At 42.5% G+C, this 25,632-nt stretch overlaps 1 protein-coding gene across 1 annotated transcript in view; it reads right to left on the reverse strand.

The window, feature by feature from the left end:
- Positions 1-14,698: 14,698 nt before the first annotated feature.
- TRUB1 (TruB pseudouridine synthase family member 1) overlaps positions 14,699-25,632 on the reverse strand; it is a 32,991-nt gene continuing 22,057 nt past the window's right edge. Inside the window, exons 5-8 of the mRNA XM_035133402.3 lie at positions 23,920-23,992; positions 21,317-21,456; positions 19,588-19,644; positions 14,699-17,506 (exon numbers count right to left, since the gene is read on the reverse strand). Coding sequence (XP_034989293.3) covers positions 17,292-17,506; positions 19,588-19,644; positions 21,317-21,456; positions 23,920-23,992 — 485 coding nt within the window. The 3' untranslated portion in view covers positions 14,699-17,291. The remainder of the gene's footprint in view (positions 17,507-19,587; positions 19,645-21,316; positions 21,457-23,919; positions 23,993-25,632) is intronic.

Genomic DNA, 25,632 nt, shown 5'->3' on the forward strand with positions numbered 1-25,632 from the left:
ATTAAACTCCACCAACATTTTCCTGCTTCAGAGTCATTCCCCAGGATTCTCACAGCAACAGCAGCATCATTCATGCTCTTAATGCAAGCTACCACCATCTCTCGGCTCACATATTCACTTTTTCAATATGACCAACATCAGCTGTGCAAATAATCTCTTTTGCATATAATAGGTATCTCACAATGCAGGTGTTTAATTCTCACCCCTTGCCCCCCTGACAAAAAGAGATGGATCACAAGTACCGGTAATTCTGGAGAACAGTACAATTATAGCTGTGATTTTGTTTAAAGACAGACCACTGTTTAGCTTGTATGATCTGTCCATGGACCAACTTAGCATTGTTTTAAGTTTGGGGTGGGAGGAAACCCCTCCCCTTCTAAACCCAAGAAATTAATGACTTTCAGAATCTAGCTAATATTTGGGATAGGAAGCGAAAATGCAAGCGACAGAACTGGGCCAGACAAGGAATTCTTGGGTTGGTCTATGCAGTCATTGCAAGCCATTAATATGAAACAATGGCCATGCATTTACACATCAAAGAAGGTTCTCAGGTCTGTGCAAAACAGGGATTGCCAAGGTGATGGGGAGTGATTTGAGGTGACAGGGGAAAGTGTCATTTTGCAGGAGGTGTGTTGTTGTTTTTTGGCAAGAGGTGTGCTAGGAAGGAAGAGAACAAAAGACAGTCCTCCATGAGCTACTGGGCAGGCCAGGACTCCATGCAGCGGCTAGAGGTCAGAGCCATCTTGGCTGTGGCTGGAAGAGACTGCACCAAGAGACCAGGAGCCATGACCGACTGCTGCTTTGCCCCGAGCTTGTTGAAGTTATCAGACGGGCAACGATAAACACTCTTGGGTATAATGTTCTGCATTCTTTCCATTGCAGACTTCCAAGTCTTGTTAATAAACCATATTTCTCAAAGACACTAGTCTCTGCTGTGCCAACAGAACAACAACCCTGAGTAAGCGCCTGGAACCCCTGGAATCTCATTCAGCCGCACGGCAGATTGGGATGGTGTGTAACAGTATTTGAATGTGTTCCATGTGCACAAATGACTGGTGCATGGGGAGAAAATTCAGCATCTATTGTTGCCGTCAGGTGAGGCAAGGGATAAAGCAGTACAAAACATTTTATAAACAATGGATTGAAGTATTGGCATTGTGCTGCCCTTTAATGGAACTCACAACATCAGCTTCCTGGGTGGGTGTCTCCTTGCTCCACCCAATGATACAGATGAGTGAGTGGATATATGGAGATGCCAACTCTAAAGAGCACAGTCCAAACAGATGGTTTGCATAGTCAGCAGCAACCATTACCTGCTGAAGTTAGGCAAGAAGTAGATCTAGCCCTGCTTCCTTTATCTGGCCCAATAGACCACCAAGCAGATGGAGATTCCTGCACTGCAGTATCATATATGGACCTGGGCATGCTGTTGTGCCCAATGACCCATGGGTAGTTGTTGCAGTCGAAATGTTTACGCCTCTTACACACATAACAATTAATGCCCCCCCCCAAATAAAACCCCAACAACAGTTAATTGAAACCTTGTTCAGGGCACCGTTTCTTTCTTCTATCATAAGGAGTGTTTCTGTTGACTAAGGAAGGAACAAACAGATGGCATATTATGGCTACATTTTACAATGGGAGGGGGACGCTCGGTCCTACCACTATTGAGAGTGCACATGCCATTTAAGAATTTCCTGCAGATCCCAGTGAATTATGCTGAGCCTGTTTACAGCCTTGAAGCAAATGAAGCGTGTCCAACTCAGGAGTTTGCACCTGTTAAAGTAAATAAATCTCAAAAGGGAATATCCTTTTTCTGACCCAAATATCAACATTTATGCCAGGAAAATGTGCAAAACAATGAGAGAATCACACGTGCACAAGAAACATGCCAGATAGGGGGAGATTGGGTGTGTTTGCATTTGGAGAGATTGAATAGTCAGGTGTCTCGGTTGTGCAGACCACATCCCATTTTTTATAAGTCACTTTTGCTTTTGCTCACTGATCCTGAGAATGCTTCAAAAGTGAAATTGTGCCATTATTCAGTGTGCAGCTGTCCTGCAAACAATAAAACAAATCTATCCAATTAACTGCAGAAAGTGAGTTCTACTGGTTGTCCCAGCATTTCTTCTTTGTTTTATGTTTCTTTAGCTGCTGGGTGTGGAAATCAGATGTATATGAGCTAATGCATAGCTTAGAAATTAGAATATATATTTGGCCTTCTGAAAATGTCTTAGCTCAAAGGAACATCACTCCAGAGTAATCCAGTCACTCAAAAAGTGAAGTTATAGTAGGGCTGCTTCTTATGTTTCAGTGCCAATTTATATTGGACATTATTATTCATGCACAATTGCAAGGACACACTCAATATGCACATCTGAATGAGAGGTTGCATATGGTTCTCATCTCTTTGTTCCATACACTTGTCTTCTGATATCTCAAAGGACAACTTAACAGGCACTATCCTTAAATACTGGTAAGAAAGGAAATGAGATTTAGATTGTCATCAGGGCTCTTAGTGGCTATTACAAAATTTAGACCTACAGACCTATGACAGGAGCCTGATGGCTAGTGAAGAGACAGAGCAGCTGACTATATTGCTTAACCCATAGTCCAGAGTAAAGATCACCTAGGATGATGCCAATACTGTATCATGGAAACTAAGATGTTAACACCATTCAAGCTTGACCTGCAACCAACGCTGAATTTTTGAGTAATGCCCATCCCTTCCAGCTGAAAAGCTAGTATGTAAAATAGCTCTAAGCCTCAAAGTATAAAACAGGACGGGGTAACCTGTGGCCCTCCAGATGTTGTTGGACTCCAGCTTCCATCAGTGAGTCCTTGCCAGCATGGCCAATGATCAGGGATAATGGGAGTTGTAGTACAACAACATATGGATCACCACAGGTTCCCCAGCCCTGATTTAACAAGTGGTGGTATGTCTCATGCTGTAGATCAGAAATCTGGAGAGGAGATGCCAGCAGTCCTTACATTCCCACCTCCCACCTTTGGGACATCTACATGTTAGCCTACAGGCTCTGGTTAGAATCCCCCAAGGCTCTTGAGCTTTAATAGTTATTTTTTTAGTTTTATGAAAGGAGTACATTTCAACTCTCATTGTGCTGCATATACTACAAATGTAATGGCAGTGGGTTCACCATTCTAAAAAAACAAGATACAGTAGCAGATAAGGAGAACTCCGCAGGGACTATTTCCAGGTTCCACATCTTGTTGTCTGTCCCTGTCACATATTGCTTTAGGTGCTTTATGTACAATATTAAAAATCTGTTTAAAGCATTTTTAGTGAGGGAAATGAGAGGAGAAAGGGGGGGGATACATTAAGGCAGGGATAGGGACCATTTTTTCACCCGAGGATACTCAATATTGGAACATATTACAGGTAGGTAGCCGTGTTGGTCTGAGTCGAAACAAAATAAAAAAATTCCTTCAGTAGCACCTTAAAGACCAACTAAGTTTTTATTTTGGTATGAGCTTTTGTGTGCATGCACACTTCGTCAGTGAAATAAAAACTTAGTTGGTCTTTAAGGTGCTACTGAAGGAATTTTTTTCATTTTATTGGAACATATATAAGTATGGCATAATTTAGTTGGAGCTAAACTGTTTGGTTGCCCTGAAGAGAGGGTGTGTATGACACTGGTGATTCCCTTGCAGGGAATGTTCTGAGGGCTGCTTGCAAGCGATGGGTGGGGCAAGAGGCAAAAGCAAGTGAGACTCTGGGTGCGACGGCTAGCTTCGAACAATAACCTACATTCCAACCATGCAAAAACCATGCACACATGTACACACCTCTATCATACATTCAGGCAAGCAAGATACATGATTACAGTTCCAGAACACATTCCAGTGAGGAAAAAGGGCTAAAGGAGAGCACAGAGCAGGATCCATGAGAGCGTTGCATGGACTGCTTTGGAGGAACGCACTTGGTCCCCAGGCCTGAGGGTCCCCACTCCTACATTTTGATGGTCAGTGAGACTTATTTTGAAAAGCAGATGGAACAATAAGCACTTCATATAAGTGAAGAGCTTGCACTGTCTATAAGCTACTGGGATCAGTTCAAGGCTTTAGTGCTTATGTACGAAGGGCTGGATGACTCAAGACCCAGTCATCTGAAGGAGGGCCTCTCCTGTCTTGCCTGGGCTTTAAGATCTGCCATGAACAAAGAGAGAGAGACGGGCAAAGATAACATGGTACAAAGCTCAGAGAAAGTAATTGGAAGCAAACATAAGGTAGTTGGTGTCCTGCTTTTAGGAGGCGGCCACAGGCAAGGCTGCACCAGCACCAAGAAGAACCTTTAGTGGGCTGGAGGTACCGGTAAACTACCGTAATACATATTGAGCCTCTGCCCCCAGCCTAGCTCTCAAATGCTCCACCCCTTTTGTGAGAAAACACCTCTGGCCTGAAGATGGTTCTCCCATTTCTTTCTCTAGCATCCTGGCTGGTGTTCTTCCTGCACCATTGTATGCAGAGTGCACTCAGTTTCTTGGGCCCAGGGGAATGTTCTACAGACCCTGATGCTATGGCATCCATTTCAATGGGCTCCTGCCTACCAGGTTCAGGAAGGAGTCATAACTCAGCGGTAAAGCATTTGCTTTACAAGCACAAGGTCCTAATTTCATAATCTCCATAATCAGACCCGTCTGAAACCCTGCAGAGTCACTGTCCATCAATGACAATAGCGAGCTAGGTGGACCAAGAATATAATGTCACTTCCTTATGTTCCCTGATTATCAGCTACAGGCTCAGCACTAGGAACCTGGTCCATCTCTTCAGCCGGTGGCACTGTAGCCTGGTTGCTGCTGGCCTCTAATGTGAAGGCAGTTAGTAGCAAGCGAGTTTGCATCGACTGGGAAGAAGGAAGAACCAGTACCATACCACAGTGTTTTCGTCAGACATTAAATATACATTTCCGTATGCCCAGTTACTGTTATTACCATTTAAGGTGGCCATGTTACCCATTTGCAGCCCAATACATAGCTTGGAAAAATATAAAGAGAAGTCGGTCATCTGCAAAGATTCAGCAGACCATTACAGCTCCTGCATTTATAACCCAAAGGAAGAACACCTTTTGAAAGCCTTCAGCTTGTGGAAGAAAGATGCTGTGTTAATGGGGCTAAGAGGAAAGCTGGTATCCTTTTAAAACTGCAACATCATATAAATTTTTCAAGCAGCAATTAAAAGATGCCAAATGCAATCTGGTACATTTCAAAACTCAAAAGTTAGCTCTGCTAGCGTATGCAATGGCAATTTATCAATGTTTTGGTCCCAGCTGGAGAATCCCTGGCTCCAGGAACACAAACAATAAAAGCCTTAATGAGACAACAAATAGAGCTGCAGTTTCAGATTTACCCTGAATGTCCACACTTACCCAATTAGCTGTTGGCAGAGGTCTAAGCAGCTTTGCCGACCCTGCTCATAGAAGAAAACGAAACGTTTAGCGGGGGGGGGGGGGGAAACCACACACACAGACTAGCATTCATTATCCTAAATCCTATCTGAACAATATACTTTATAATACAAACACCCCTCCCCAATGCACACACCAATACATTGGCAGTCTCCTTTTCCCTTTTCAGGATTAAGCAGCAGATGTTCAAGCAACAGCTCATCTTAAGGCTCCTACCACATGCACACAATACATCCCAGTACTCTTTTGTGTGCTTGCTGTACAGAACTGCAAATAACCTGACCCAGGCTTCAACTAATCAATGAGTGGAGTTAAATGCATTTTGAAATCCATAATCTTTGAATTCTTGCCTGACATGGATCACCTAGAAAGTTGCCTGTTTATACCATATGGTGCATGGCATGGATCTGAGTCGATTCTTGTCAACCAAAAGCAAACAGCCATGTATTGCACATGAGTAAAAGAGACAAGCAGGTAAGCAATATCTGCACTTGACTGACTACGTACTTTCCAACCCAAGTAGCCCACATTGTAAAGCACACAGGATAACTTTAGAAGCCAAAGAGTTATTACCTTTTGTTACATCCGTTTCTGAACACACACACACAGAAGTGTGGCCCCTGGCCTGTGCCTGGTCCCAACCTCCCTACATTCATCAGACTGGACAGCTTAATTGCTTAGAATGTGGTGCTGATAACAACTAGGTTGCAGGTTCAATCCCTGTATGGGACAGCAGCATATTACATGATCCTCAGGACCCTTCTTCCAACTCTACATTTCTATGATTCAATGATCCAAAGGGCACTGTGAAAATGCAACTGTAATGGTGCTTTTGGGGGCCAGCAATGCTCACTAGTACCGAGTACTGTCACCTCTTTTTTTGCTGCTCAAGGCAGACATTTTGTGCTGGCATCCATTGCACTTTTATCAAGGTATGAGTATGGGCACCTTGTTGTTGTTGTTGTTGTTGTTGTTGTTATATATGGCGCCCTCTACCCACGAAATACATAATAAAAAATACCCCTCCACACACACTTCATTTGTCACTCTCCGAAAGACTGACCTGTATGGCCTACATCAACAATTGAGAAGACCACTTACACCAGGGCTTCTGATCACACATTGAGCCCCATTCTCAGCTTCTGGTCAATGAGAGGGCAAAGGGAGGACATCTTCTGCACATTCAATAAATGTATGAAAGAGAAGGTGAGGCAACGACTATTGACTGAATTCATGAATTGTTTTACATGACTAGTAAAATGTTGGCTGTTGTAACAGGTAGGGGGGGTGTATGAGTGGGAAGGTTTTGCTTAAAAAATGTAGGGATCCTGGAAGTGGGTAGAAATAAAATGACCTGTTGTCCCTGTATGAACCCATAGGTACGTAGTACAGATTTGTACTGCAGTGTTCTTTCTTTTATTTTTCATTGTTTTTCAACAACATATATACTGCTTAACATGGTCATTTTTAAGTGGTGCAGCTATTTTTTACATGAGCAGCTGGCATCTACTCACTCACCTCCAAGGTCCAACTCTTTTTTAAAAAAATGTATGATTCTAAGTTTATTTAATTAACAAATAATACAGCTTTTCCTGGCCAGTAACATTTCAGGTGATGGGAGGAAGAGAGTTGCATGTTAGAATAACACATGACCATACGAAAATATCCACGCACTTCAAATTATGCTGTCCTTTAGTTCTATATTGCTAGAGCATTTCATGAAAAACGTGATATAGTGCAAGATAACTGTGGTTACTAGTGTAATTTTAGAATTCAATTTCCTTGGCAACAGATGCTGACATCTCTAACTCAAACAAAGTGCTGAGAAACACTGCACTCTCTCTAGAGTGGCCTAAAAAGGAAGAAAGAGGGAGAGATATCCATTTCTGCTACAACACAGGAAGAGAGAGCCTTTCAGAATGCATCATTTATGGTTCTGTAGAATAGAAATGTTAATCCCAAACAGATTGACAGCCACAGGGCAGAATCCTGCCACAGCAAGGCAATGGTGGGAAGGAAGATAAGGAAGATGGGTTGAGATTCTGTCTGCACTGTAGAATAGCTGGGATGTTTTGTACTATGGCAGCCTACAGAAACTTGGTTATTTAACCAAAGTACTACTTCAAAATTGAAATCAACCACTGAAAGAGCTTGTGCAATCTTTTTACATGGAATTTTTTCATGAAAGAGAGTGGCCCTGCATCCATAAAATATACTGTGGATCAAGTGGGGAAGGTTGTGACCAAGGAAGAATTAGGCATTGGTCAAAAAGGGACAAATTGTGAAAGGTGGCATAGGTGATTTAAAAAGCATTTGAATTTGTGACAAGAATTATGGATGGTCCCATTGCAAACCATGCTGATCAGAAGAAACCAAGTGCCATCAATTATGTTGAGGTAGGCCTAGGAACAGGTTTTACTCATTTTCCTTTGGATCCAGCATCCATCTACAGCTTCAATCCATTTGACCATAGCTCTACACTATGATTTTTTTTTTTTGGAAGACACTCAATCTCAGGACGCAAGGGAGAAACGTATTAAGAGGAAGGCACGCTTGGCAAATCCACACTGTGATCAACTCCTGCCCGGAAACCAATGCCCCCACTGTGGAAGGACGTGTGGATCCAGAATTGGCCTCCACAGTCATTTACGGACTCATTGTTAAAACCGTGTTTATGGAAGACAATCTTACTTGGCTACGAGTGATCGCCAAAGAAAGAAGAAGAAGAACACTATGGTCCAATTTTTATTGCAAATTGACATTTCTTTATTTGTCTTTTTTCTTATTTCAGGAAGATCATACTCTTTCTATTACAGTATAATCATTGTGTGTCTTCTGGGGCTAAGGAAGGGTACAACACTGAAACCATTTTTCAGCCTGTAGACCGGGGGCGTTCTGGAGGTTCTCTCATTGCAAGAAGTGAGGTTTCAGGGAACCAGGCAGAGAACCTTCTCAGTAGTGGCGCCCACCCTGTGGAACGCCCTCCCTTCAGCTGTCAAGAAAATAAACATCTGACTTTCAGAAGACATCTGAAGGCACCCCTGTATAGGAAAGTTTTCAATGTTTGATGTTTTATTGTGTTTTAATTTGTTGGAAGCTGCCCACAGTGGCTGGGGCAACCCAGTAGATGGGTGGCATATAAATAAAAATTTTATTACTGTTGCTCTTACTAGATCTCACATTGGCTTTTGACACCGACCGACCATGGAATTCTCCTGGATCATCTACAGGAGATGGGTATCAGGGACTGTGTTCTGCAGTAGTTCTGATCTAATTTCCAGGAACTTTTTCTGAATATAGTGTTGCACGATTGTTTCTAAGTCTCATGGCTCTTGAGCTACAAGATGCCACAAGTCACCATATTGTCTGCAATGTTATTTAACATCTACATGAATTCATTGCGAGCAGTCATTAGAAGTTTTGGAGCAGGGCGTCATATGTATGCTTATGATGTTGTTGTTGTTGTTTAGTCGTTTAGTCGTGTCCGACTCTTCGTGACCCCATGGACCATAGCACGCCAGGCACTCCTGTCTTGCACTGCCTCCCGCAGTTTGGTCAAACTCATGTTCGTAGCTTCGAGAACACTGTCCAACCATCTCGTCCTCTGTCGTCCCCTTCTCCTAGTGCCCTCAATCTTTCCCAACATCAGGGTCTTTTCCAAGGATTCTTCTCTTCTCATGAGGTGGCCAAAGTATTGGAGCCTCAGCTTCACGATCCGTCCTTCCAGGGAGCACTCAGGGCTGATTTCCTGAAGAATGGATAGGTTTGAGAGTCTCAAGAGTCTCCTCCAGCACCATAATTCAAAAGCATCAATTCTTCGGCGATCAGCCTTCTTTATGGTCCAGCTCTCACTTCCATACATCACTACTGGGAAAACCATAGCTTTAACTATACGGACCTTTGTCGGCAAGGTGATGTCTCTGCTTTTTAAGATGCTGTCTAGGTTTGTCATTGCTTTTCTCCCAAGAAGCAGGCGTCTTTTAATTTCGTGACTGCTGTCACCATCTGCAGTGATCAAGGAGCCCAAGAAGGTGAAATCTCTCACTGCCTCCATTTCTTCCCCTTCTATTTGCCAGGAGGTGATGGGACCAGTGGCCATGATCTTGGTTTTTTTGATGTTGAGCTTCAGACCATATTTTGCGCTCTCCTCTTTCACCCTCATTAAAAGGTTCTTTAATTCCTCCTCGCTTTCTGCCATCAAGGTTGTGTCATCTGCATATCTGAGGTTGTTGATATTTCTTCCGGCAATCTTAATTCCGGCTTGGGATTCATCTAGTCCAGCCTTTCGCATGATGAATTCTGCATATAAGTTAAATAAGCAGGGAGACAATATACAACCTTGTCGTACTCCTTTCCCAATTTTGAACCACTCAGTTGTTCCATATCCAGTTCTGACTGTAGCTTCTTGTCCCACATAGAGATTTCTCAGGAGACAGATGAGGTGATCAGGCACTCCCATTTCTTTAAGAACTTGCCATAGTTTGCTGTGGTCGACACAGTCAAAGGCTTTTGCATAGTCAATGAAGCAGAAGTAGACGTTTTTCTGGAACTCTCTAGCTTTCTCCATAATCCAGCGCATGTTTGCTATTTGGTCTCTGGTTCCTCTGCCTTTTCGAAATCCAGCTTGCACTTCTGGGAGTTCTCGGTCCACATACTGCTTAAGCCTGCCTTGTAGAATTTTAAGTATAACCTTGCTAGCGTGTGAAATGAGCGCAATTGTGCGGTAGTTGGAGCATTCTTTGGCACTGCCCTTCTTTGGAATTGGGATGTAGACTGATCTTCTCCAATCCTCTGGCCATTGCTGAGTTTTCCAAACTTGCTGGCATATTGGGTGTAGCACCTTAACAGCATCATCTTTTAAAATTTTAAATAGTTCAGCTGGAATATCATCACTTCCACTGGCCTTGTTATTAGCAGTGCTTTCTAAGGCCCATCTACATGAATTCATTGCGAGCAGTCATTAGAAGTTTTGGAGCAGGGCGTCATATGTATGCTTATGATACCCAATTCTATTTACCGGTTTTTAACATTTCACAGTTCTCTGCTATCCCATGCCCCTAAGTGGAAAAAGATGGTGTGATAGTGAAAGTAGGAAAACAGTCCCCTCACCAAGAGCTTTGAAAATCACAAGAGGTTCCTTCCACAATTCTTCCCAATCACACACATATTTCATAACAGCAAAGCACCTTGGATTTTTGCTTTCTCTTTGCAAGTTTTTACCAAGCACAAGCACACCTTCGGATAAACCCCTGAAACGTGGCTATAAAAACGTCACAGGCACCATTGACTATTTCACAATTATCTGGATTGTATTTATAGCCAAAACGTAATTCCAGGCCAGTGATCTCAGCTCACTTGCTTAACAGCTTATTTTCCCTGGAGCTTTTTTTTTTATACCCCAAGTATGGAAGTACAGTATTTCCTACCTGTCAGGAGAACTCAATGTTCTGTAAGTATTTGCCAATATTTACCACTAACCCACCCCCTCTCCCCTCTTAAGCATGCCTCTGAATACCAGTTGCTGGGAATGCAAGTGGGAAGAATGCTGTTGTGCTCAGCTCCTGCTTGTGTTCTTCCCTCAGGCATCTGGTTGGCCACTGTGAGAACAAGATGCTGGACTAGATGGACAGCCACTTCCCATGTCTTTAAGCAATGGATGCTAGAACTTTCCTACTATAATGTAACCTTCTAAGCAACTCAATTTTTAAAAGTTGTTGGGCTAACACAGCTGCAAAACAGGGCTGGCTTAATGATCACAGCCACATCCCCAGGAAAGGTCACAAGAGAAGTCCATGTACAAGGACTCATTTCCCATACAAGGCTCAAAAGATGCCAGGGGATTGAACATAGGATTTCTTCATGCAAAACACGTGTTTTTCTAAGCTAAATTCACTCCCACATCACAACAGAAACCATCAACAACTGGGTCAACCAACAGCTATTAGCCAGATGCAGATGCAATTTGCCTTTGAATACCAGTTGAATGGTGGGCAACAGACATAGTCAAACACCATCTCGCCATGTTTGCGAGCTTCCCAGAAGTTATCAGATTGGCTAATGTTGGAGACAGGATGCTGAATGAGAACCTTTGGTCAGATCCAGCAGGGCTCCTAATAAGTTAAAATGCAGGCACATACAAGGCATCTATGAATTATAAAACAAGAAGCTTTACTAACACCTCCTTTTTAATATCCCCCATGATAAAGTGCAAAATAAGGATGCTTGGATGTCAGGCAAAGTTCAAGCAAGCACTCATCATGCATGCAGCATGCCGAGGTGCTTACTCAGCAAATTATCATGCTAGCCCAAACCAGCCACAGCACTCCACTCCTCCCAAATGTGAAGTTTTTACTGTAATCTTAACTACAAGTGAACGGAGAGCATAGTCAGGTCATTGGTTCACAAAGCAAATTGTCATCTGCTGCTATTGGCAGCGGCAGCCACTAATGGCCTCTAGCAGAGGTCTTTTCTGCCACTGCTGTTTGAAATCTTTTAACAAGAGATGTCATGGATCAACCTTATGCATGCAAAGAATGCAACATGCTGCTGAGCTATTACCCGTCGAGTCTGATTTACCAAATATAGCAAGAATGGAGAACCTGTGGCCCCCGAGAGGTCATTGGACTACCAACAGCCCTGTATAGCATAGCCATTGCTCAGGGATGAAGGAAGTTGTAGTCCAATGATGACTGGAGGAGGGCCACAGGTTAAGCACATCTGATGTACACTGCAGCAGGAATGCCACTTTTCTTCCACAGGTTCACCTGCTATGATGCAAATGTGAAACACGAAGTTCTCTTAAGAAATGCTAAGTTCTGAAGATTCCAGCTGTGTCTCAGCCAACCTAGTCCATGGTCAGGGATGATGGGAGTCATAGTAATACGACACCCAGCGAGCACGTCATTGGCCAAACTTTCCTTAGTCTAACCTACCGTACTTCCTAGGGTTATTGTGAGGATAAAGGGGGAAGAAACTATGAACTCTTTGCAATAATGGTGGGATAAAAATGGAAAGAACAAAACATTCTGAAGACACCCATGAGCACTAAAGATATGTTCAGTCACGTAAGTAACTCCACTCAAACTAATGACATTGTGCTGGATTTACCATGACAGTAAGACAATGACAGCCTTCCTCAACCCTGCAGCACAACTCAAACTTAAATAAAGGCCATGTTTTTCTTCAGTTAGTCAAGGAAGCATAGCCCTGCTTGTCCCTGGTAAACATGACAGTGGCATAAAAGCTGGAGTTGTAGGCTTGTGCCAGCAAGTCCATTACACACATGTTCCAAATGCAGAAGAGTCTAACCACCCTTTCAATGAACCAAAGCAAGAGCCCTTCCCAAATTCCATATCCATCTTATGCACATTCACAGACAGACAAACCAAGAGTTAATGATACAGCATTTTGGGTACACCATCAAGATCATCATCTGGGAATAATTTGTGAACAGGGAACAAGCAAGCTTTTTAAATCAGGGAGGCAAGTGAACTAATCATGGAGCACCTGGCAAGGCCTTAAAACAGTTGCAGCTGAGGGCTAGTTCATGTAACCCCAAACAAAGACATTTCTGAAATTTTCTGCTTACCTGGAGTTCACTTATCTGTCACCAGTTCCTCATATCTGGGAGCAGGATGAGCTGGAGTTGCCTACAGGAATCCAATAAGGTGTTGCTTTTCCAGAAAAGACCCAGCCAGGAGGGACTGCAAGGTTTATTTCTTCTCAGGTGGCCACTCCTACTCATCTGCTGGGTTCACACCCCCACACTCACACTAGCAAAGTCCTCTGGCTGGCATACAAGCCCCAAGACAGGAGCTGGGATGTGGCTCCAGGTGTGGTACATGCGTTTGTCAGTGAATTATGCAAGATATCTTTGGATACCATGACTGCATGCTTTTTTAGGATGCCCAATGGATATCTTTTCAGAGTTGCAGACCTCTTTCTTGGCTGAAGTCCAGAGCCTACTATGGAGAAAGTTCCTGCTGATTTTGCTACCTTCTCCACTTGCAGCTAAATAAAGAGAATAGTTGGGAACACTCCCACAGCTGATGGGAGGGAGTTCATTTCCAAAGCCCATTGGATTAGCTCAGAAAATAACTGGTTTGCATTTTACCTTTTTAAAAAAACCTTTGCTTGTTTTGATTTTTAAAATCCTAAACAACTTGAGACCTGGGTATTCAAAGAAACACTTTTCTCTTATACTCTGTCCAACATCTGAGGCCTTACTGCAAGGTACAGGGCCTTTTAGTAAGGTAAAGGTAAAGGGACCCCTGACCATTAGGTCCAGTCGTGACTGACTCTGGGGTTGTGCGCTCATCTCGCATTATTGGCCGAGGGAGCCGGCGTATAGCTTCCAGGTCATGTGGCCAGCATGACAAAGCCGCTTCTGGCAAACCAGAGCAGCACATGGAAACGCCGTTTACCTTCCCGCTGTAGCGGTTCCTATTTATCTACTTGCATTTTGACGTGCTTTCGAACTGCTAGGTTGGCAGGAGCTGGGACCGAGCAACGGGAGCTCACCCCGTCACAGGGATTCGAACCGCCGACCTTCTGATCAGCAAGCCCTAGGCTCTGTGGTTTAACCACAGTGCCACCTGGGTCCCATTTTAGTAGTGGTGCCTATTCCATGGAATGTCATCCTAGAGAGGCTTCCCAGGTCCTGACATTTCATTGTTTTAGGTGTCAAGTCAACACATGGCTATTGAAAAAGAAGTTTGGTTTAGTGCTGCAGTCCTGTGATAGATTTTTTAAAATCTACTACTAATAGTTTTGATTTTTGTATTATAGTGGATGTGTTTTGTGTATGGTATGAAATTGTTCATGTAAGCTACTTTCAGGTTTATTTCTATAGCAATAAGCTGGATAGAGGTTGCTAAAACAATAACAATAATTATAAATACAGTAGATCAGTTTATTTCCAGTTAGTGCAAGGATGGTTTGGGCGAGTTCATAAATTACTATAAACTAAGGATACATCCTCTATCAATAACAGGGCTGCATATGACTTCACCCAAACATTACTATGTGTTCGTATTCTATATACTGTAACTCCTTAAAACCTTATTTGGAATTAATGTCTAGTACTTTCTTGGGGGGGGGGAATTGCAGGACAAAAATCACCTACCCCCCAAACAGCTGATATAATTATACCACTTTCTTCTTTTTACGGCTAAGCCTTCTTTTTCCTTGAGAAAAGAGTTCATGTTCTGTCAGATAATTAGCATTCATACTATGTGCCCTGGAGAATATTTCTTTGGAAAAATATACTTACTCTTTTCACTGCAGCACTCATTTTTATTCATGTCTCCAATTAAAGGTAATTGCAAGGATGGAAAAGGTACTTGAGGCCATTTCACCTGTAACAGCTGAAGTAGCTATATGCAAAAAGTTTAGTATCCATTTCCAACCTATAACAAAGTGAGGCTATTTATGCAAGTGCTTATTGATCATAATTACGTTAACAGGAACATCATTTCTTTTTCATCATGTGTGCAGAGGCAAGGAGGTTGTACACACATGGTTTAAGAAGACACTCTTTCAATTGTATGGTTGGATCCGAAGATCCATGAGCTAGATAGAAAATATCTACAAGTTATGTTCCACAGCAGCATGCAGAATACTTTCTGAATTGGTATGTAGGTATTATAGTAGTTTTTGTGCTTCTACCTATAAAAGAGGGGTGTTCTTTTAAGAAGAGCCTGCTGGATCAGGCCAATGGACCATTCAGTACAGCATGCTGTTCTCACAGTGGTTGCCTATGGGAAACCAGCAAGCAGGATTTGAGCATAAGAGCACTCTCCCCTCCTGAGTTTCCAGCAACTGGAATTCAGAAGCATTGCCTTCAGCAGTGAGAGCAGAGCAGAGTCATCATGGCTAGTAACCTTTAATAGTCCTTCCATAAATTGGTCTACTCCTCATGGAAAGCCATCTAGATTGGTGGCCATCACTGCCTCCTATAGGAGTGAGTTTCATAGGTTTACTATGTGCTGCATGTCAAAACGCACCTTTGGACCCAACCCGTAATTATGATCAGCAGAGTACAGTCGTACCTTGTTTTGCAACCAGGATCTGTTCTGGAGCCCCGGCCGTTAGCTGAAAAGGACGCAGGGCAAAGTGCCACGTCTGCGCATGCGCGCGGAGCAGTTTGCACTTCTGTGCATGCACAAAGTGCAATTTAGCGTTTCTGCGCATGCGTGAGTGGCAAACCTAGAAGTAACCCGTTCCAGTACTTCTGGGTTTGCTGCGGACATTCTCCGGAATGGACGCTAGACGAGGCGGATGTTCGTGGAGGTATTATTGTACCCAATACATTCCGAAACAGCATGCAGGACTGGGGCCCAAAACAGACATTTCAGAGACAGGCAAGAAGAGGCTCCAGTGTAGAGATAAAAATTGTACCCGAACCTTCAACACACATGCACTTCCAAGGCAGCTCACAACAATACTATCAGTCTAAAATTTCATATGGCAATACCCCCAAGAGGTGAAAAATAACAGCTGATGAAACAGTGCAGTAATGGTTTTTTTGCCAGTGCAGTCTTGGCAGAATTAAGGTCTCCAATGTGACATCAAAGCCGAAACTGGGCTAACATCCCTCAGCAGAACATTCCATAGACACAAAGATCCTCTCCACAGTTTCCACCTGTCTCACCCCCAAAAGGAAGGAGGTGGCACCTGGAGGAGAGCATACTGCTTGATCTGAGGAAGATCCCTGGAGGGAATCGCAATCCTTGATGGATAAGGGATGAAGCATAAGTATGCTCCTACATCCACTTTGTTGCTGCTGCTCAGGTATTAGCTATTGCCCAGAGCCCTTTTTAGATTGTGTACACACTGTATATTTAAAGCACATTTAAAGCACACACACAGCCCATCTAAAATTCTGTGCACTGTAGTTTGTTAAGGATTGCTGGGAATTGTCACTCTGTGCCCTGAATTTTTTTTAGGAGAAGTCATGTGCTTTAAACGGTTTGGTTAATCACCTTACTTTGGAAATAATCACCTTTATTTGGATAGGCCAACTTCACCTGCAGCCTGCAGCCTAGACGTTGCCGCTGTCATCCATGCCAAGAATCTCATGACTCCAACAGCTTTAAAGAAATAGTCTACACACACAAAAGTACTGGGAAGGACAATAATGAATCAGAAAAAAGCAAGAGAGAAGATGCAGAGAAGAGATAATGTATATAATAAGATTCTCTTGGAGCAATTATAAGTAAGGTGTGCTGAGAAATGAAAAAAGAGAAAACTTAGCTGTAGAACTAGCTGCAGTGTATCAGCATACATGTCAATTCTTCAAAAAGAAGAAACACACTGAAAAGCACAAGTATGGATCTTTAAATCCAGAGGTACATCTGCAGTTTCCCTAATTACCAGTACTCAGTATGGTAATTTAGGGCCCTATTGGCTTTATATAACCACAGTCTTCAAGGCTGTTTTTACTGTCTTGCTGCTATATTTATTTTTTATTATTTTAAACTGTATTTATACAAATTTAATATTGTAACTTGCTTTTGTGAAGGGGCTTTGCTTTTAAAAGTGAGATAGAAGTACCCAAATAAACAAACAAATAAGGACAGGAAGTGTCCTGCAAGGTCTTTTACGGGGTGTAGTAATGAGTCTGCTTCCTTGACAAATAAGTTTGCAACACAATACGGACATTATGAAAGGAAATAAATGCTGGGGATCTTTGTGTGTGTCTGTGTGCTTCAGCGCGAACAGAAGAGATAGAAAGGTATCATTTTCATTGCATTGTAATTTGTCATCCTCCACGCACTGGACTGTAAATTTACAGGGGAAGACAAGACAATCCCAGAGCAATCTTAAAACATCTCAGTCATTCAGTCTTTTTCCTTGACCTGACTTATCACTTATCTTCAGAGTTCATGGCGCATTCTTCAGACAGCTCCATCTTTAATTTTTTACGAGGCGGTTCTTCCTGGAGGAGAGGCATGCAACACTCCAGAGACCGGGCAATTTCATCAATGGTCCATTTGTCTTCATAAAGAACATGCTCTTCTAGGGTAAACGGTCCCTGTTTGGTTCGGGTCAGTTCCAGCACAGTGGCACAGGAGGACAGCTCTGCAGCATCAAAAGGTAGAAAACAAAAGCTAAGCTTGCAAATGGCACACCACCATTTTACAGAACTTGAAATCAGCACCCAAGTGGGAAATATGGGATATATATTATAACATCATCACTATGGTAGAATATAGAGTTGTATCCTGTACCAGTCCTACTCAGAGTGGATCCATTCAAATTAATGAACCTATATTCGTCATAATCATTTATTTTAATGGGATTGGATACAGCCAAGAGTATTTTAAAATCACATAGTGTGCATCTTTGGCAATGTATTCTTTAAATATCAAATGGTTAGATCTAGTGTCGTGTACTGGCTAAGGAACTGAGCTACAAATCAGAAAGTCCCTGGTTTCAATCTTGCCTCAGCCATAAACTCACTAGGTTGCCTTAGACAAGCCACTCTGTCTCAACCTCAGTTCCCCCTTCAGCAATAAGGGGGGATAATACTAATGTGCCGTAAAGGGTTGTTGTAAGGGTAACAACCAGTTAATGAACCTTGAAGCACTTTGAACATTTGACACATTATACAAACATTAACCATTAAACATTTCATTGTCCAAATACAATGCACATCTCATGGAAATGCAATTTGGGGGGGGGTACATTTCCCCACTATATTACTGCAACACATTATACATAGGGATGCACCTGAAGATGGTTTGGAAACTTCAGCTGGTGCAGAATTCAGTGGCCAGGTTGCTACCAGAGCAAGACGGTTTGAGCATATTACACTGATCCTGGCCCGAATGCAGTGGCTGAAAATTAGTTTTTGGGCCCAATTCAAAGTGATGGTTTTTAACCTATAAAGTCTTAAATGGCTCAGGACCGCAATCCCTCAAGGACCGCTTCTCATATGACCCAACCTAGACTCTGCATTCATAATCTAGGCTAGGGCCCTTCCTTGTGTGTCCCCTCCATGAGAGGTCCAGAGGGTGGCAACACGAGAAAAAGCCTTTCCTCACTGGCTCCCCACTTGTGGAATGCTCTTCACAGGGAGGCCTGGCTGGCACCATCATTTTTCCTTAGGCACCACACAAAAACTCTCCTCTATAACCAGGCCTTTGGCCTCTATCAGTGGCCTTTTAGAAGTGGGTGGGATGTAATGTTGTTGTTGTTGTTTGTTGTTGTTGTTGTTTTGCTCCCCCCTGGTTTTAATGTATCAATGTGGTTTTGTTTGTTTGCAAGTTCCTTTGGGTTGCCTTGGGCAAGAAAAAGCGACTAACAAATTTTAACAACAACAATAGTAATGCACAAACACATTTTATGATAAGATTTTTAACACAAGGTCAAACTGCATGCCATAATAAGCTGTTGACATGTAGTACCTTTCTAGATTCCTTTAAAAATGAAAAGTGCCTGCAGGAGACTTCCCATGCACAGTGCTGCCCCAAACAGAGCTACTGTTCACATTATAGAGTATTAATATTACACAGTTGCCATTCAAACCCTGTTACACACCAATGGTTGCTTACTGAATTCAGTCTCTGCCAAAGGAGGAAAGTTGAGCACCAATAATTCTTGGTATACAGCCATTATGTTCTGTTCATGCTGAGCAGAATCTAAAAGAGCTTAGTGTTTAAAAATGGCTGAACTTATCCTCCTGTCAATGATTATGTTACTCCCTGAAGTATAGCCAAATAAAAATTCCTTTTGTGGGATCATATCTCAGGTCAGAGGAAAAGCTGATTAAGTCATCATAAACAACAGGGGCAAATCCAGATGGGATGGTTATATCATGTTTGCAACTTTGTGCATTCTGGTTTCAAAGCATTATTTATCATTGTAACCTTTAGAAACCTTACCCCCTCCCCCAATCTGTTTATATTGCAGGAAAAGAGAGTTCTTACTCATCTCTCATAAGCCCATGGCCAAACCGAACACTTTACTGCTGCCCTCAAAAGACCACTTTTGTAGTCAATTCACTCTGGTTCATTTTGTGCTACAGAGGCCCAAACCACAGCAAACAGTGCCGCAGCCCCAGTGCGCACATCTGGCAGCCAGAGATACTGACAGCCGATCTGGCCCTCTGTTAACAGGAACACTTGCTCCCTGAGCGATTGTGCTTTGTCTGTGCCTACCTTTGCCAATATCGTTGACCAAGCTTCTGACATAAAAGCCGCCGCCACATTCAACATCTGGAATGTTAACGGTGACATGGTAAATTGCCAGCATAGCACAAAAATCTACTTTACATAGAAATGTAAAAATGCACTAAGCAAACAATAGAGCGATTAAAATATTTATGGGTTATAATATAAATTATTCATCCTGTAACATATGTGAGGGTGAGATTGTGAAGCTGGTGAAGAGCAGAAAGCAAACAGGAATAAAATACACCGGCTTAACAATCATTCACTTTACAGCACCAGCTTCAGGATTTCAGTACTTCGGAGCCTCCATTTGGAGGAGGAGGAGGAGGAGGAGGAGGAGGAGGAGGAGGAGGAGGAGAAAAAGAAGCAAGATACCATGTCAGGTCATATATTTATCCATTGAGGGGTGGGGATATTATTTGAAGTGCTAGCAAAAAGCATCTATGAATGTTTTAAAGCACTAAGCAAACTTTTAAAAGTCTACGCACATCACACATATCCAGGAAGACCCAAGACAGTTTAAAATCCGCTCGCTGTAAAGTGCTGCAAATCACCCAAGCAGTAAGTCGTAACCACTGAAATTACACAGTACATTGAAACACGGTTTGCATATTATGCAAAAGAGGAGAGCACTTAACCTGTAAGTCAAACATAGCTCCAAACCGTTAGCCTTACCTAGTGACACTTACTTAACACTTTGAAAATGTGCAAAGTTGTTTATTTCCGCTTTTGAACCATGTTGCAACCACTCCCATAAGTTACCAAAATGTCCAAAGGCTGAGCAATCAGTGTTTTCCCCAGTTCATGCAGGGTGAGGTAGTGTTTGCAGCTGTGATCTCCTGGGTCTACATCCATCAGCTTAGCCTACACTGCCTTTTTCATCACACTCGATAGAAAAGAGAACAGAATGTCATGGTTGACATCCATGTCTGATTATTGGCAAAAGGGACTCAGCAGGACGATCATTACTGTCCTTAATGGTCTTTCTCTGAAACACAGGGCCCAGAAATTCTCAGTCTGTGCGCATCGATAGTCCATTGCTACATATATAGTTGCACTGCAGATCCATAGGTCAAAATAATGTTGACTTCAGCACATTAAGATAATGGCCATGTGATTCATCCAAGTTACTCAAATTGTCTAAAGGTGGTCTATATTTCACTGATACAGGACTTAAAATAAAAGGCAATGGGATAATTCCTTAGTTTGGCCTAGGCCTCTTGATTCACATTTTTAAATTATCACCGCATCATCAGTATACAGAAATAATGAAAATGAATATCATAATTTAAACAGACACTGCAGAAAATAACAGGGGGGACAACAAAGGGAGAGGAAAAGAGATTAATAAGACAAATGCAGTATTGTGGGAATAGCTGAAAATTAGGATTTAAGCAAAAAGAAGAAGAAGAAGAAGAAGAAGAAGAAGAAGAAGAAGAAGAAGAAGAAGAAGAAGAAGAAGAAGAAGAAGAAGAAGAAGAGAAAGAAAGAGGGACTGAAGAGGGCACTAATAAATAGTAATAATAAATAATAAATAATGATAAATATGTATACAGTACAGTGTGTGCGTGTAAAACTTATTTATAGGCTACCTTCCTGGGCACAGTCCACACAAAACATTGTACATACAAATAAAACACAATACAATTAAAACAAACCTAGACAATTTTAATATTTTGACTTAAATACAACCAGACTCCATGCTTTGGATCCTTACCAAGCGTGAAGAAGGGCGGCTTGAAACTCCTAAGAGTGAGACTGTAGACCATAACTTGTCTGGCAGGCTTTGCTTCAACAACTTCTCCTTTCTTAACCAAAGTGGACAACCTCTGTCCATCTCTCTTCAGGGCAGAATAGCTGATCAAAGAGAGAATACAACAGGGTATTTCTTATTTATTTCATATACCTGTATTTATATACCACTCAATACAAATAAATCTTTAAGATGTTTACAAAACAACAAATCCAACAGATTCAATCCAGGGTAGTGCTAAGGAGAACCATCTGTCCATGTGAATAAATAAATAAATAAATAATATCTCTCTCTCTCTCTCACACACACACACACACACAAACATATACATATATATGTTTCATTACATGCTGTCGTGCATTTAAAAAGAGCTCTGGGGTGGGCAGAAGGTCTACCAGTGGGCCACTGTTCAATTTCTGGTATACCTGATGGTGGCTGAAGCTTGCTAAGTCCAGCACTAGGAGACCTTGATTTGATTTAGCAAGACCCTTCTCACATTCTCAGATCCAAGGTCTTCCTTTATGAATTTCATAGGCATAGTTGAACCATTGATATTCAATTAAAAAAAGAGAAGATGCTGCCAATCTGAAATTAGCCCATCTCTGATGAAGACACCTAATCGTATATCTTATCAACATCCTGTTCATATGTGACCCTTACATTCTGACACAAGGATCCATAAGGGGATGGGCATTTGCCAAGAACAAGTGGCACTTCCACAGTTTCTATGCCAAGCATTGCATTTGGTAATATAATATAATATTATAATAATTTATTAATTGTACCACGCCCATCCGGCTGGGTTTCCCCAGCCACTCTGGGCGGCTCCCAACAAGATTAGAATACATTAAACTGTCACACATTAAAAACTTCCCTAAACAGGGCTGCCTTCAGTTTTTTATCTCTTTGACATCTGATGGAAGGGCATTCCACAGGGTGGGCGCCACTACCGAGAAGGCCCTCTGCCTGGTTCCCTGTAACTTGCCTTCTCGCAGAAGGCCCTCGGCGCTGGACCTCAGTGTCCAGGCAGAACGATGGGGGTGGAGACGCTCCTTCAGGTATACTGGGCAAAGGCCATTTAGGGCTTTAAAGGTCAGCACCAACACTTTGAATTGTGCTCGGAAACATACTGGGAGCCAATGTAGGTCTTTCAGGACCGTTGTTATATGGTCTCGGCGGCCACTCCCAGTCACCAGTCTAGCTGCTGCATTCTGGATTAGTTGTAGTTTCTGGGTCACCTTTAAAGGTAGCCCCACATAGAGTGCACTGCAGTGATCCAAGCGAGAAATAACTAGAGCATGCACCACTCTGGCGAGACAGTCCACGGAGTAAATAGGGTCTCAGCCTGTGTACCAGATGGAGCTGGTAAGCAGGTGCCCTGGACACAGAATTGACCTGCACCTCCATGGACAGCTGTGAGTCCAAAATGACTCCCAGGCTGCGCACCTGGTCCTTCAGGGGCACAGTTACCCCATTCAGGACCAGGGAGTCCTCCACACCCGCCCACCCCGTTCCCCAAGAACAGTACTTCTGTCTCGTCAGGATTCAACCTCAATCTGTTAGCCACCATCCATCCTCCAACCGCCTCCAGGACCTTCACCGCCTTCACTGGTTCTGATTAGAAAGAGAGGTAGAGCTGGGTATCATCTGTATACTGATGAACACCCAGCCCAACCCCCTGATGATCTCTCCCAGCAGCTTCATGTAGATGTTAAAAAGCATGGGGGTGAGGACAGAACTCCGAGGCACCCCACAAGTGAGAGCCCAGGGGTCTAAACACTCACCCCCCACCACCACTTTCTGGACACGGCCCAGGAGGAAGGGGCGGAACCACTGTATAACAGTTCCCCCAGCTCCCAGCTCCTCTAGACAGTCCAGAAGGATATTATGATCGATTCTATCAAAAGCCGCTGAGAGATCCAGTGCAACCAAGGCAGTTTCAGTCCCATGGTGAGGCCTGAATCCCGATTGAAAGGGATCCAAATGGTCTGCATCCTCCAGGCGTGCCTGGAGTTGTTCAGCAACCACCCACTCAATCACCTTTCTCAAGAATGGAAGATTTGAGACTGTGCGATAGTTGGCCATATTGGCTGGGTCTAAAGATGTTTTTTAAGAAGCTGTTTAATGACCGCCTCAGACCAAAGACCGCATGATCACTGTGTAAAGTGGACTGGACTGCCTCAAGCTTCCCTCCAAGAAGCACTGTTACCTTCACTGAGAGCACTTCCTATTATTTGTATACAAAAGTGTCCTAAAATGCAACACTGCCCATTAAGCAGTACTATTTGATTTTGCTTTAAATATTCAAGGCAAAGGAAAGCTTTGCTTCAGTGATGACCAAAGGCCTGAAATTCAGTCATAACAGACAGCATCATGGGCTATTTGCATGTGCTGTTCAAGTCAATGTCACTCTTGGCTGTAATTCTGTCAAGTTAATAAATTCTTTCCAGACTGCCCTGTCTTGCCAGCTTTCTGCTCTACAGAGGTCACTTTCTACTGCCAGCAAAATGAGATTTTGCAGGCAGGCTTCCCAAAGATGATGTTCAACTATTTATCAAAGCACTTACATCGGGGGAACTTGCATGATGCTGCCTGTGAACTTCTGCAGGACATTCTCAAGATCCTCTTTTGTTATCCAATCTGCCAAAAGGGAAAACATGGGCATATGTACTTTTCCGTATTCATTATTTGTTTAACAACTGACAAACTTTGAGCACTTTGGAGAATAGAGAAGAAAGCTGCTGATCTTTTGGATTTTATATTAAAGTCAAGACAATACATTGAGTACTTCACCAACTTCATCTGATATACCAGCTATGATTCTATCTGAACAGATAGTCTTGCAACAATTGTCTATGCTCTATTAACACCCCAGATGGATTGCTGCAATGCATTATACATGGTGTTGTCTTTGTCTGGAAACGCCCGCTAGCCCAAAGTAGCAAGATTATAGACAGTAGATATCGGCCTATCACACCAGTTCATCATCATATGCATTGACTTCCAGTCCATTCCCGGGTCCAATTCCAAGTGCTGGTATTAAATAATAAAGCCACAAATGGATTGCTTCCTGTTGTATATACTTGCCTGGACATTAACATCTAAATCAGAGGGCCCTTTTCAAATTACCCCACTTAGTGAGGTGAAGACAGTGATGACCAGGAAAAGGGACTTCTTGGTGGTGGCACCCCAGTTATGGAATGTTCTCCCTAGAAGGGCTTGAGGATCTCTTTGGTACCAGGTGAAGCCCTTTTCATTTTCCTAGGCTTTGGAACATCTATAGTTTCCCTGATTTTCAGTTCTTCCATTTATTTTGTTTCCCTCTGCTGGAGAGATTTTTAGTCGTGTCTTTATCTTTCTCATCTGCTTCATGATGGCTGTATGCCCATGCCCATGTTAGTTTGCGTTTAATATTCACTATTTTATTTTTGTATTGTGTTGTTTCTAAATTTGTGAACTGCCCATTGTTAACTGGATATATAAATATCCTAAATAAATAAAATATAACTGACTAGCCAATACCAACCTTGAGCATTTTAAATGACGTTAGGGTCAGTCATCATTTTTTGGTCCAAAAGAAGAGTCAGACAAGAAGAGTCCAGAAAGTTAAGTAAGGCTAAGTAGCAGAAATATGTAAATTATTCTCTTCCCCTTTTGCCTCATGCTCTACTAACAAAGCTATCCCAGCAGGAATGATGGGAACTGTAGTTCAACAAAACCTGGAGGGCACCAATTTTGGAAGGATGGCTTAACCTATGCCACAGAATAGTTGTGCAAGTAAATGAATAGGTTAAAGGATATGTGGGGTATCTAATTTGCATCACATTATCTTGAACACAAGGATATGTAAACCAAAAGAGGGGAGAAATATTCATAAATCTACTTAATTTAAAATTCTCAACACACACCAGCCTTTATATTACCAGAGGGAGAACAAGAAATATAACCCCATAAACACAGAACTTTCCACATACAGGATTTGGCTGCTTATTTGCTTCCACTCCAATCTTGAATGCTCATTTTTCTGATAAGCTATGCAATGTTATGAAAATCTTCCTCTATCAAATTGTAATGTATGCTAATGCAAGTCGATCTAAGCCTCTTCTTAATAACTAGGATGTGCAACATGGTAGGGGAGAATGTAGTAGATACATTATGAAATACTCAGTGCACAAAACGTTTTCTTCCTCACGAGAGATTAAAGAGAAATTTAGAATGGCCTAGCTATCTGGGTTCCGATTTCCAGCACATTAATAATTCTAGGGTATTATGATACTTAC

The sequence above is a fragment of the Zootoca vivipara genome, chromosome 5 (genome assembly GCF_965207765.1).
Source record: "Zootoca vivipara chromosome 5, rZooViv2.hap1.1, whole genome shotgun sequence".
Classification (NCBI taxonomy): domain Eukaryota; kingdom Metazoa; phylum Chordata; class Lepidosauria; order Squamata; family Lacertidae; genus Zootoca; species Zootoca vivipara.